Here is a 15,019-nt window from a genome sequence, read left to right as displayed (position 1 = left end):
AGGAATTTGGATTTTAATACTAATGCAATTAGGAGTAATTGGAACATAGTAAGTAAGCTAATGACATGATCTAATTTAAAATCTATGTAAATTTATGAATTTCATAAAACATGTTAGCTAGGTGGATTGTCAAGATTGACTGTAACAAGAGTGGAAGTCAAGTGTGGTAGGCAGAGTTCCAAGATGAACCCCAAGAATCCTGCCCCTGGTATATATGCTTAGTATATTCCTTTCTCCTTCTGTGTGGACAGAACTTGTAAATAGGGCGAGATTTTATTCCTGGGATTAGGTTCTTTTATGGCTAAAGTGAAAGGATTTTGCAGAGGTTCCCACAAATGGACTTTTGAGTTAATCAAAAGGGGGATTATCTTGGGTGGGCCTGACTTACTCAAGGGAGCCCTTAAAAGAGAGATTTTCCTGCTGGCCTAAAGAAGTGAGCTTCGGGGCTTCCCTGGTGGCGCAGTGGTTGAGAGTCCGCCTGCCGATGCCGGGGACACGGGTTCGTGCCCCGGTCCGGGAAGATCCCACATGCCGCGGAGCGGCTGGGCCCGTGAGCCATGGCTGCTGAGCCTGCGTGTCCGGAGCCTGTGCTCCGCAACGGGAGAGGCCACAACAGAGAGAGGCCCGCGTACCACAAAAAAAAAAAAAAAAAAAAGAAGTGGGATCTAGGGGTAGCCTCTAGTTGCTGAGAGTGACCTTACACCAATAGTCAGTTATAAAATGGGCACCTCAGTAATTCAAACACAATGAACTGAATTCTCTCAACAGCCTGAATGAAGACCCTGAGCTTCTATGGAGATTGCAGGCCCAGCTGACACCTTGATTTCAGCTCAGCAAAGGACCTGGCTAAACTGTGCCTAGATGCCTGACCCACAGAAATTACGAGGTAATAAATTCATACTGTTTTTCTTTTCTTATTTATTTAAAAATTTTTATTTTTCAGCTTTTAAGAACATTTTAAAAACAGCGGAGTTGAGTAGATTGTAGCTTAATTTACACGAGTAGCAGTGAAGATGAAGAGAAGGCAATAAATTTTACAAGTGTTTGGCATAAAATGTATGAAGTTGGGAAAAGGTGCTATTCATTGAAATGAAGTCTGAGGGAAGAACAGGTTGGTAGAAGGATTGATGGATTAGGAAGCTGCTGTGGGCGTGTTAATGTGAGATGTCCCTTAGTTTCCCAAGTGGCCATGGCGGATAGGCAGTTAGACAAATGAGTCTGGAATTGAGAGGGCAGGTTAGAGATGTAAAATTGGTGGTTACCCACATACAGGTGGATTTATAAACCATGGAAATGGGTGTGATAATTTTGGAAGTAAATGGAGGTGAGCAGAAGAGGAAATGCACCTGGGGCTCCCTATGTCTTAGAGGAATGAGCTAAGCGCATTTAATTCTAACAAAAATCCTGTGGGCAAAGCATTATATTTTCATTTTACACCAAAAACACTGAGTCTCAGAAGGTTAAGTGGACCGCTCAAGGTCACAGAATGCAGTCGAGCTGGATGTTTACACCCAGGACGAATGTTGAAAAACACAGCCTCTCTTCATTAAAGCCAAGTGTCCTCAACACCAGCTCCCAGGTGAAAAGAGAAAATGCCATATATATTGCAAAACATCCATAAGTTACAGTACAAACTTGATGTTTTAAGGACATTGTAGAACACCATATAGGAGTGATGGCGCCATAGGAGAGACATGCTTTGACCTAAAGCATATGTGTGTGTCAGTGTTGATATTTAGGAAGATGGTGTTGTCGATGCAGTTCTTATGCCCACGTACAAAATCACAAAAATCATACTAACGAAATACACAGTACTGGTCTCAAAAGAATGGGTGCGGTTGTGGACGTTTATGGCCTTGAAACAGATTTTGGCCAGTAAGAGTGCGATCAGCTGGTATCCACGCTGATTATAGTCCTTTTCATTAATGACTGTTTTGATGATTTCTGAGTCAAAGTCACTTTTCAGTTTTGTATTTATGTACTTCCAGAGGTTTCTTTTGAAATATTAATTACTCGTTACTCATGAGCCAGGCTTAGATTTCTAATAGCAATGGCAAAAGTAGAAGAGGCAGCAACAAAAAATGGTTAGGGTTACTGACAATTTCCTACCTGCCAGGCCCTCTGCTAAGGGCCACGGATGCGCTATGCCATTTAATCCTCATAATATTGTTATAAGTTCTAGTTTTGCCTCCATTTTACCGATGCAGAAACTGATGTTCGCAGAAGTTAAGCTAATACATGGCAAGACTGAAATCTGAACCAATGTCTAAGTCCAAACTCTGCAATATCCAAATTTCTTCTCTAGTATTTGCCAGAGAAATTCTTTCTTAGAAACACACATTGCTCTTTTCTGCAGGGGGTAATCATGGTAAGTTTTGAAAGTGGCTATTGCTAGGTAACTGGTTAGCCTTCTTCCTCTGTGATTAATCAAGAAGGGAGGTTAGGGAAGTGGGCTTTGAATTTAGGGTGCCTATAAACACATTTCTTTTACCATTTCTAGGTTTGTGAAGCTATAATAGTTATTATTTAACATATAATTAGTAGCAGTGACTGTGCTAATTATTGATAATTCAGCTTCCTTCCAAGCTGTTTTGTATACCCCCATATTTCACTGCTGACACCTACAAGCTGAATAATATACTTTGATAATCAGCAAACTACAAAATTTTACTTGTGATATCTTCCATTCTTAATCTGATAGATTTGCCTTTTACATTATTAATAGCTGTTGCATTTGTTAAGTGATATTGATGCATCAAAACTCCTCTGTTATGAAAGCAGTAATTGTCCCTAATAATATTTCCCTTATAACTTTATTTCAATATCAAAAGACTATTCAGTTACTTAGATGATTCCTAGTAACAGTCAGCACTTCATTTATGTCTTGGTACAGTTCATTGCAACCAACATTTATTGATCACCTACTTGTGCCCCTTGTGGGCTAAAAGATGAAGAAGACAATAATTCATGAAGCCTTTAGAAGTTTGCAATCAGGGGTGGTAGTTGTGCATAAGACAACTTTTGTGGATAAGACAAATTTAGAGAAATGTGAGTATAGTTTATGATAAGAGGAGATGGGAATGGAAGTTCTGGAGTAACGAACAGAGTTTCAAATGATACAGCATCCACACAAGGAGAGAAAGAAATTGGCAGAATTGGCAGGACTTTCAAGAACCAGAGTAGAAAGAAATGGGTTATTTACAGGGTGAGATTTATTAACAGTAGTGTTAGGAAAGGAGGAGATTGGATGATGACTAGAAGAGTCTATCAGTGGAGCAGAAGGGCCAGGGAGAGAGCACTGAGCAAGCAGGATTTCCCTAATGAGAAGAGGAAACAAAGAATATTTCCAGAATGCCCTATTCCAAGGATTAGTCATAATGGTGAATTAATCACAAAGCAGTCAGAATCCAGGTGTCACAGGTACTACATTCAAAGATTAAGAACACAAGAAATTTCATACCTTATGGCTGAGTTAGAGAATTGGCTTAGTCTTCTTAGTATTGTTCTGAAAATCACTTTCTAAGCTATACATCAGCTTATGACAATAAGGGAGTGGTTCAGTTAAACCAGCCACATTCCCAGCTTTGCAACTCTTTCAAATAATACTTGTTATGTGTGCAGCTTTATATTTTATAAAAAGAAAATGCAACGCATGAATGCAAATACCCATGCAGTCTTTACTTGTCACTGTCGGCAAACTTGCTTTTTAAAGGCTTTTGCCAACGTGGCCCCCTCACAGATGGTCAGAGAGGCAATGAGGCTGCAGAGTGAAAAGGACACTGGACTCAGGCCAAGTGCCTCCACTGACTAGTGATCATGATTTAAACTCTTGGAGCCTCGGTTTCCTCATCTGTGAAATGAGGGCATGTATACACGTGATTTGAGAGATCTCTGTCTTCACTTGTCCCTTTTCATTATCACTCAGCAGGACACATCCTTCTTTCCCAAGACTGACATTTCTACTCTTGTTTCTATTCCATTCCACTTCCACCTGACTCTTAGCCAATCAATATTCTCTCTCTCTCTCTCTTGCGCGCTCTCTCTCTCGCTCTCGCTCTTTCCCCCCCAAACTTCACATAGCTCTGTTTTTACTGCCTCCTTCCCCTGAGTGTAAAACCAGACTGACACTACCCTTGTTCTAAAGGAACACTCTACCTCTGGTTATACCATGCTTGTTCTTTTTTCCTTTTCTTTGTCAAACTTGAAACAGTCATTTAAACTAGCTGCCTTGCCCTCCCACAATGTCCTCACTCCTTAACTCTCTTCAGTCCGAATTCTGCCCCATACCCCACTGTTCCACTGCACCTGCCCTCTTGGAGGACACTGATGAGAACCAAAAGCCTCTTCTCAGCCATCACCCTACTTGACCCTGACTGTGACACTGCATGCTCCTGACTCATCCTCCTTTTGGAAAATGGCCTCCTCTGTCTTTCAAAATCCCATGTGCTCCTGGTTCTCCACCTACCTTGATTAACTTTTCTCATCTTCTTTCTTGTTAATATTTCCTATGAATCTATCCAGGTCTCAATTATTTTAACTGTTTTTCTCCCTATATGACCATTTCTATAGTCAAGATTTTAATATCTGTGCTTATATAGAGAGAGTCCCAAATTTACAACTAATTTGAACAATGTATTTGCAAATGCCTGCTGAAAATCTCCTTGTGGATAGGTTCTGAGCAGGCCACTTCAATATACTCAAGATAAAATTTATTTATTTCTCTAATGAACCTGCCGTGACTTCTTTAGTAGTTCGTGGCATCACTATCTATACAGCCATATTGTCAGAATTTCTCAGAGTTGCCTTAACCCCTCCTGACCCTTACATCCTCACACCTAGTTACTCACTACCTTCTGACTGTACAGTGCCCTAAGTCTAAATCCCCCCATCCCATCACTTCACAACTAATCTGCTTCTGCCTCTCATCATTTGTCAATACATTGGTAATAAACTCCTAACTGGTCTCCCGTCCCCAGACTCTTATAACGCCGGTGTGCACACTGCTATTCTCAACTGTACAAAGACATGCACAGACTATTCCACTGCCTCCCTGAAAAACTGATCACATGATTTTTGTGCTTTGATTTTATGGATTATTTGCATTCATTTTCTCCATAAACATGGTGTTTACCTCTTTTAAGATTGGGCCAGGTTACACAGACGGATTTTTCTCTACTGATCAAGGGGTGCTGCACACAGCTAGAGTCCTCTTTTTTGTTGTTGTTTTTTTTTTTTTTTTTTTTTTTTGCGGTACTTGGGCCTCTCACTGTTGTGGCCTCTCCCGTTGTGGAGCACAGGCTCCGGACGCACAGGCCCAGCGGCCATGGCTCACGGGCCCAGCCGCTCCGCGGCATGTGGGATCTTCCCAGACCAGGGCACGAACCCGCATCCCCTGCATCGGCAGGCGGGTCCTCAACCACTGCGCCACCAGGGAAGCCCTAGAGTCCTCTTTAAGGATGCATGTTCAACTGTTTCTAGGAAGGTAATATTTTAGGGAGACAGACTTTGGGGTCTGACTGATCTTGGTTTGGTCGTCAAACTGCTAAGCTGAATGTCAACTTTCTCAACTCTACTAATAATAGCCCACATTAATGGAGCACATGCTTTGTGTTAGGCACTGTTCTAAGTGCTATTTATTTTATGTAAAACTCAAAACAACTCTCTGAGAGAGAGAGAGAGATCTTATTATTATCTTCATTTTTTTTCTGGCAAAATAACAGGCTTAAAGACATTAAGCAATTGGTCTAAGAGCTGGTATTTGAACACAGACATTTTAATCTCAGAGCCTATACCTTTAATTACCACCGTATACCACTTCCACAGCAAGGATATATAGGTTTCGTGTGCATCATAATATATGTAATTCATCTGGCAAGGGCTCAATACATGTCACTTTACCTTCTTCCTTATATGTCAAAAAACAAATGTTATTATGTTTTAAATTTTTTCATGGTTTCCATATATGTATGTTTTGTCTAGACAATGAGATAGAATCTTCTTTCTGGTGAGTTTTATTTTTTGCATTTTCCGAAAGAATTCAAAACCATGCCTTGCACATTGTCAGTCCTCAGCAAATGTTTGTTGATTGGCTGAGTGAATTAGTGAAGATCTGTTTTTTATTTGCACAGAATAAAATTTAGCTTCCTCAGAATTCATTGTTCTTATTTCCTTTGTGTAAAAAAGAGAACAAAAGACATCACATGTATAATATATAAATATATTTTATGTATAAGTAAATAAATAGACAGATAGATACGGCTTTTAAATGTGTTATCCAGTCTCTTCCTCCCATAGTTTATTTGTAAGATAGCACCTTTTTCTAAATGTCAAAGGCAGGAAATCATTGACTCTCATGCTTATGTACCCTTTGGAAGTTGGCAAGACCCAAAATGAATTTGTACAAAATGATCGCTGGTATTACTCAAAAAGTTGGCAAGCAGTGTCAAGAGAAAAGGTGAGATTATTGTAGTGGATTTGGAAATAAAGGGCAATTTCTCTCTGGCTCCAAACATCTGAACATAGAAAATAAATCTCTTTTATTTTCTGCAGTTTTAAGTTTCTGAAACTTTTTCCAGTGAAACTGAAGGCATTTCATTCCATTGTTGCTTTGGGTTGCTGTTGTATTTTTTAGGGTCAATATTTAAGAAAACATTTATTAAATATCTAGTTTGTTTAATAGTATCAATTATATTTTATTACATAAGGTTGTCTTCCCCCTTCTATTTTAATATTTTCTGTCAAGAAGGGATGCTTTGAGTTTTTTCCAGTTTTCATATAACTGTTAATGTTAAAGAAAACTTGAAGAAAAAAAATCACTAAATTTCAAAGTACATTTAAACTATTCTAAATTTAAAGAACATTTTGGCCAAATTCCCATGATTAGGAGAATTAGAAGATTAGACAACTGGGGAAAATAGTTACTGAAACATTTTGCTCCAAGTGCTACAAAGCTCTCAATCTGTCATTGCAAATAGATGAATGCATTCATCGAGTCAAAGGAACAGTTAAATAAAAGAAAGAAAATTTTGTCGATACATCGGGCAGGAACACAAAAGACCAAGGGCAAACTCAATATGGTCATTTTGACAAAACCAAGTAATTTCACGGGAATGGTGGAAACCAACCAATGGTGTTGGTTCTCTAACACCAACAAAGATAAAAAATAAAAAATTGGTCTAAATTTTAGAAAGAGATTTGCAGAGAGGACTGAAATGTGGAATCTCTTTCTTTGGGGGATTCGTGTGAAAGGACAGAAGTCTAGCTTTCATAAAGGGATCAAGTACATTTCCTATCTTGACCTAGGAGATATATGGGATAAATCCTCTCTGCACTAGGAATTTCAGAAGTCTCCCACTTATAAACCAAATGTCTTTCTAAGGTTCCTTTCTAAGTAGGCCATTGGAGTAACACATGATGATTGTGTACTAATAGAAACAATAAGCGCACATGGAGGTCTGTGTTATAAATTCCCTAAACTGTTTTTTTGAATCTTGGATTTCTTGGACCACCTTGCAAATAATTTCAGAAAGTTCACAGTTTGTGAATCTTGTTTCCTAGAGCGTGGTTTTCCTAGATTTTTCTGTGAAAAGGACCTAAATCCTGTTCCAGGGCATCCTCAGCACTGCCCACCTTCCAGGCACTCTGACAATTATCTGTCCTATTAGTCCTTGAAAATATACCTTGGGTGCAGGATCAGGTTGAGCTCTCACAAAAAAGCGTGGACTTTCAGACTATTGCTTCAGTAGTTCTTACATGTTACCAAGTATTTTTACATAGTCTACTTCATTTAATTCTCACAATAATCATATGAACTGTGACTATTTTAGGTATGAAAAAAATAAGTCTTGGAAGAGTTATTTACTTTTTATTGTTCAAATTCACAAAGTAAGTGACTGAAAATTGTGGAATTTTTAACTCAAGTGCTCTGACTGTATCCAAGGTTCCCCATTTTCTGCACTGGAGTAACATCACAGCATTAACTTATATTCAGATTCATACATCTGTCCTTAGAATACTTTATTACTGCTATTTTTGGTAATTGCACAATCCTTCACATCTTTTTCAATCTCAACACCAAATTTTCTGTAATGAGCAATTCTGTTTCCTGCTCATCGTTTTGAGTTCAAACGTCAGTTGCAAAACCCTACATAAATTGTCCCATGTAAACAATCCCCTTTCTTTTTAGTCAACTACCATTTGCAATATTATTTATAATGAAAAGTGTCTTCTGTGTTTGGTGAGCATGGTCACCCAGGAGTTATTTCTTATAAGGTGACCTTGCAATCTGCAAACACCTGTTAATTCACTATGTCCTACATATTTAACTCTCTGGGAACGAGTAGAAGGGCATGTTTCTAGACATATAGAAGTCCTGATGGGGAGCAAAGGAGAGTTAACTCAATATAGCATCTCTGTCTTTGGATTCTCTGAAACAGATAAGAATAATTCTTATAATTTGTGTGCTGTCCATTTATTAAATCACCAGTCCAACAGTTTTACTTACATATTGAAATGCTCAGCGAAGATCAAGTTGGTGGAGGTGCCAGTGATCGTTGTCAATCCACCAATGGTAGAAGAGTAAGCAATGCACAAGCACATAAGTTTACACATCATGTGGTCCTTCTTTGTTCGATATTTGTTTCCTGTGCCTGAATTCTGTTCAACAATAAAAGGTACTATGAGAACAGCTCTATTTGTGGTCATAACAAGCAGTAATAGCATTTGTTATGGGCTGAATGTTTGTGCCCACCCCACCGCAGAATTCTTATGTTGAAGCCCTAACCCCCAATCAGATGGTATTTGGAGATGGAGACTCTGGGAGGTGATAGGGTTAGATGAGGTCCTGATGGTCGGGGCCTTGCATGATGGGATTAGTGCTCTTGTAAGAGGAGGCACCAGACAGCTTGATCTCTCTCTCTCTCTGCCATGTGAGATCACAGAGAGAAAGCAGCCATCTGCAACCTAAGGAGAGAGCTCTCATCAGACACTTATCCTGCTGGTACCTTGATCTTGGATTTTCAGGTTCTAGAACTGGGAGAAATAAATTCCTGCTTTTTTTATTTTTATTTTTTTTATTTTTATTTTTTTTGGTACACAGGCCTCTCACTGTTGTGGCCTCTCCCGTTGCGGAGCACAGGCTCCGGACGCACAGGCTCAGCGGCCATGGCTCACGGGCCCAGCTGCTCCGCGGCATGTGGGATCTTCCTGGACCGGGGCACGAACCCGCATCCCCTGCATTGGCAGGCGGATTCTCAACCACTGCGCCACCAGGGAAGCCCAAATTCCTGCTTTTTAAGTCGCCTGGTCTATGGTACTTTGTTATGGCAGCCCAATAATGCAACATTTATCTTTCCATCAATAGAAATGTTAACAATAAAAACACATAACCACTGAAATACTTTACACAGTTTCATTCATTCATCCTTCTTTCTTATTCCTGAGCCAACTCTTACTTCCTTTCTTCCCTTCTCACCAAACACTCCCAGATCTTTCCAGGGTTTTCCCTCTGAACTGGTGGTACATGGTCAGTGAATTCCTAAACCTCTTTTTGGAGTGTTTCTTTATTTTGGCACTTTCACTGATCCTCCCCAGAGGATACCACTACTTCTGAAATTGAACGTCTTCAACCCCCTATACTTCACTGTTGAGAGAGAGAGTCAGTGTCCTCCTTGTTCCCCACCCTCTTCCAGAACATTAACCCTCTACTGACATGAAAATAAATCGATTTTTCTTTAAGGCTCATATAATTTGGCTCTCTCTCTGCCTATTCTTTTGAACAGGATGTTCTGATCTCCCAATCACCCACTGCCATCACTTAAGATGACATGCCCATCTGGCACACAACATTCCTCATCCTGCAAATCCTGTCAGCATCTGGATAACTATACCATCTTCATGAGTAACCCCTTAAATATCCCGGCTTTACACATTTCTTACATCTCATTTCCAGAGACCTTCGACTCCGCTCTTCCTGTCACCCTCTCCTCTAGTTCCTGGACAATAGCACATCCTCAGATGTCTCCATGTGAAAAAAAAAATCACTATTTCTAATGTTTCTATTTAAGAATAGAACTCCCTAAGGTGCAATACAAAAGCAACTTCATTCTGTCTCTCACCTGTGACCCATTTAACACACTTTGTTGTCTGATTCTTGCTATCCCTGGGGTGAAATCTGGGGTAGAATCTATAACATTTTTGGTCACTTCATTTAATAAAGAGTCTTTCAGTCATGTTTAGTTAAAAAAAAAAAAAAAAAGCAACCTCATTTCAGTAGCTGAAATAAAGAGTCCTCTATCTACTAGGAAAAGTCCAAACTTTAGTAAAGTTAAACTTTTGCTTGTCCCCTAGATCACGCTTGCTGAAAGGCCCATAGTTGGAAGTAGGTTTGTGGGTTTGTATTGTTCTCTCTCTTCCAGCTCCAATTTCTCCCACCATTTGCTAGTTCTAGTTTCTAAATCCTCCATATTTGGAGTGGCAAGGGATGGACAGTATCGGGAGAGGAACAGTAAGGATTAGGAGAGGTCTTATTTGACTGGTTTAAATAAGATACGATGGGCTTCCCTGGTGGCACAGTGGCTGAGAATCCCCCTGCTAATGCAGGGGACACGGGTTCGTGCCCTGGTCTGGGAAGATCCTACATGCCGTGGAGCGGCTGGGCCCGTGAGCCATGGCCGCTGAGCCTGCGCGTCCGGAGCCTGTGCTCCGCAACGGGAGAGGCCACAACTGTGAGAGGCCCGCGTACCGGAAAAAAAAAAAAGAACTGGATGAATTTAAGAAATATGCAAACAGAAGAACTGCCCCGTTTCATACAGATAAGCATGCTGTGTGTGACATTGGCAATGAAAGATCCTTTTGAGAAATCATGATAGGAAAAAATGTCTGCTCACTAAAAGCCATCATGGATGTGGGAATGGCATTTAGCATGGCAGGGTCAGGACATTGGATTGTAATTTGCCTTTTACTTTCTAATTAACTTAAAGGTTAGCCCCCGAAGGTATCTACCTTTCACCCCCCAAAAATTAATTTACAAATGTCTCCTTTTGCCTTATATTTCCTACATAGGAATGATTTGTATTTTCCATATGATAGAACTTTCCATTGAAAATTTGAAAAATAAAGGATATGTAAATAAAAGAGTAAAATAAGTTTAAAAATTCTTATTAGTGATACAAAATGATAAATGAAATTTAGGGCTTAACTATTAGCTATTTTACTAAAGGAAAGACTTCAAACAAATCAGAAAGTGATATATAATTTGGATATTATTAAATTGATAATAAGAAATGGAAACTTAAAGATGTAATGTGCATGTAATTTCTCATTACATTAAAACTTTCAAAAATACAAAGAAAAAATTGGGTTTCATAAAAAATTGGACTTCATGTATGTATATATGCAGTCATATATATAAAATAATGATAAAACTGCACTGGCAGATATAAAATTAAAAAATCAAAATAGAAAAATATTGACATATTTGCATACTTTAGACCTTATGGACTTCTCATACTTTTTTCCTATATAAAGACTTTAAAACATACATATGAATGCTACAGCACAAAAGGTGATGTTTCTGCAAATATCGTGGACAATTTAGAAAAGCATTACAAATTCAAGTTAAATTCAAGTCCTGCAGTAAATGGTAGTGGTAATATATCATAGAACACATGAAGGGTTAAGCGGAGGTCTTTGGGAGGTGGCATGGGGTGCACCACTTGCGTTATCTAGCCAGTAAACATGAATCCCATGCAGTCAGCTCTACTGTTATTTTTACTTAAGGCATTTGATTGCTGGACTGAACTAGTTTGAAGAGATGATACTGCAGTAAAGGGTAAAAGTTGCAGACCAGAGGGATAGTAGTAGAGGGCAATGGGCAGGAAAATACAGCTCTTAAGGAAGCCTGAGATGAGCCACTAATTAAGCCAACGATTGGCACAGAAACTGTAAAAAGGAGTGGGGGGAGTCCTTAGCAGATTAATCTTCTGCTCAAGACAGTAGTTTCAACCTGAGACCAAGTGTTTGACCCTAATCTAAGAGGGTGTTGGAATAAGTCACTCAGGGTAGAAAGTAAGATTCAGACCCTGAGAGCACATGTTTGCAGATTATCAGACTGATCATTACATTTTTCCATGAATAGAGGAGGAACTGGGGGGGTGCGGCGTGTATTTTCTCCTAGGAGTTCGGGAGAGAAAATAAAAATCCAAAGTGAAGATGGGAGAAGCAAAGTGTCTAGAGGGGTGAGACTGGAGACAGTCAGGGATGAAGTGGCCAGAGAAAACCACTTGTGCTGGTGACCAAAGGGCATTGCCGTGGCTATACTGTGAATGGGAAAGTACTTGTTTTATGTTTCATGATGAGAGACTTATGTGAAATTAAATGTATAGAACGATGTAATTTTTAAAAACAAAATATATCTACATACACATATGTGCCTAGAAATGAGTGAAATGAAATATATCAAGATATGAGAGTACCTGCTACCTTCTTGATACTTTTTGTATCTTCCACAATCATAAAAAAGTTTTTTAATATATAAAAGAATCATAGACTATTAGAACAGATAGATATTTAGAGGTAATCTGGTACACAGACCTAAATTTTCAGAAGAGCAAAATAAATCTGTGTGACATAATGGTCACAGCAGAATTGAAGCAGATTTCTGTGTATCTGAGTTCCCTCTCAATAATTTCCCTTGTGTCATCTTGCCTTCCAGAACACTTTTTATTTATGTGAGTTTTTTAACCTACATCTAAAACTTTACATTTAATTACATTTCACATTGCTTAGCGTGTTTTTATTCAATAACATTTGTCATCATACATTCGTATTTCGCACAAATATATGACATCTAAGACCCTGTGAGTATGTCGCACAACTTCTTTCAAGTGACTGAAAACATTTTGTCCAGGACAGGACCAAATTCAGAACCCTAAGATAATCGGGTGGTGCTCAAGGGACATTTCTGAACAGAAATCCTGCAGGTCCAGATATAACTCACTATTGCCACCTGGTGGTAGTGATTGCAGACTCCAGTGATTAGCACCAACCCCGGGTGCTAATAATGAATACAAGAATCACCATGAACTAAACCAGTGGTCTCCACTGCACTGTACAAAATAATTCATTTGGGTGAGTGTGGTATAAAAACATTAGGGGTTCTATTTATATTTCTATATTGATGCAAGGCAGATTGCACAAAATATTAGTTCCTGCTAACCATTTTCTGCTTGCCAAAGACAGCCAGTTTAAAATCTTCCAGCTCTTTTTGGACATTTATTTGCACTTACTTTAACAGTATTCATATGATACCATCTCTTGATTTCTCAGTTGAAGGCATTACAGTTAAAATTCCACTATGTTAGATGATGAGAATTTAGCTGTCTTTCACAGCATCCTCCACTGAACACGCTTATACTTTTCATGTCTCCATCGTTCTCGCATTATGGCTATATCATAATTTTGCTTAGAGCAGAGTTCAATGTTCAGAATGTTGTCTAGATATCTATTAACAGCTGAGCAATGGGATTTATATTACTTTTCCTGTTTTGTGTCCCCTGCTTACTTGCTTAGCTTTCTACGTGGATACCACTAAATCAGCCCCCAATATTCCCTGGTTGTTTAAATCTTCCCTTCAAACTGATTCAAGTGACAGGACACCTAATCTACATCAAATATTCTACCAATTCCATTGTCTTAGAGACATCTCTTCCAGGGCTTTTCTGCTTTTCCTCCATCTAGTCATTTTCTTCCTCTAAGACCTGCAAAGATCTATCTAGACTTAGGTCTACCCTCTCCCTTCATTGGTAGTTTGGGTATTGATTTCTAGATTGGAAACAATGTTACTCAGAATTTTGAAGCCATTTCCCCCTTATTGCCTCTGGGAGTTCCCAGTGTTGCTATAAAGAAGTCTTCTGCCATTCATTTTTTTATCTTAAGGAATCTGTTTTTCCCCCTTTCTGGAAACTTTTAGGGTCTCTCTTCATTCACCATGTTCAGACCTTGCAGTGTCCTTCCCTATGTGCATCTGTTTCATCAGTTTTGCTGGCACGCAGTGGGACTTTATGTCATAAAAATTATATTCTTCTTTTATGGAAGTTTTCTTGAGTTTTGATGTAATCTCAGTTTTCTCTATTCTTTTTCTGAAACTCCTATTATTTTCTTATGTTGTTTCTTCCTTTTATACTAAAATTTCCACTTATGGTTTATATCTTTACATTGATATTTTGTATTTTATATATTCTCTATTTTATTTATATATTTATTTTTTGCTTCTCATTCCTCTTTTATAGAATGTCATTCATATTTCATGAATGCAATTTCTTTGTTCACCTCTCTGAATATATGAATGATAGTTTCTTGTCTTGTGTTTTCAACTTCTGGCACAGACTCTGTTTCCTGCAAGTTTTGGTCTCCTTTTTGTTTGTTTGGGTCTCTCTCTTTCATGCCTGAGGCTGTCTTCAGATATCCAGGAACTCTGGTGGTTTGCTCATACTTAAGGCAGTGAAAAGCTGGTTGGAAGTCCTGTACATGTGCTTTGGGATTTGTTGTTGACTGTGGGCACATATATAGTATCATCTGACTGGAGCTTTTTTGGAGAAAACCCAATGCTATATATTTTCATCTTTTCTCTTGTGCTCATTGCATTCCCCAAAGAAAAACCTCCTGGTCCCTTGCCTACTGTCACCTGGAGGGAATAGGCCTGGCTATTGGGGACAGTGGGGTGGAAGGTGGGCTTCTCACCATTCAGCATATTAACTGTCACTCAGTGTCCCTGTTTGCATTGTGAAATCTGTTCCTGACCCTGAACTCCTTCCCGTCTGCTTTACCGTGTCAAAAGAGTACATTTCCGTTTGGTGGAGGAGGGGCAGCTCTTTTCTCTCTCTCATCCACAAAGTCGGATTAATCAAAAAATTCAGTTGGGTCCATACCCTCTGCCTTTCACATTATTGCCACAGTAAGCTTCTCAAAGGGCAGAATTTTTTTTTTTGCGTTACGCGGGCCTCTCACTGTTGTGGCCTCT

General features: G+C 39.1%; 1 protein-coding gene across 1 annotated transcript in view; it reads right to left on the bottom strand.

Annotated features, from left to right (window-relative positions):
• The window catches only part of SLC13A1 (solute carrier family 13 member 1), a 45,069-nt gene that overhangs the window by 23,009 nt on the left and 7,041 nt on the right, over positions 1–15,019 (bottom strand). The window contains exon 6 of the mRNA XM_059073607.2: positions 8,504–8,655. Within this exon, the coding sequence (XP_058929590.2) occupies positions 8,504–8,655 (152 nt within the window). The remainder of the gene's footprint in view (positions 1–8,503; positions 8,656–15,019) is intronic.

The sequence above is a fragment of the Kogia breviceps genome, chromosome 9 (assembly GCF_026419965.1).
Source record: "Kogia breviceps isolate mKogBre1 chromosome 9, mKogBre1 haplotype 1, whole genome shotgun sequence".
NCBI classification, from domain to species: Eukaryota; Metazoa; Chordata; class Mammalia; order Artiodactyla; family Physeteridae; genus Kogia; species Kogia breviceps.
This window is presented reverse-complemented; position numbering and strand designations above follow the sequence as displayed.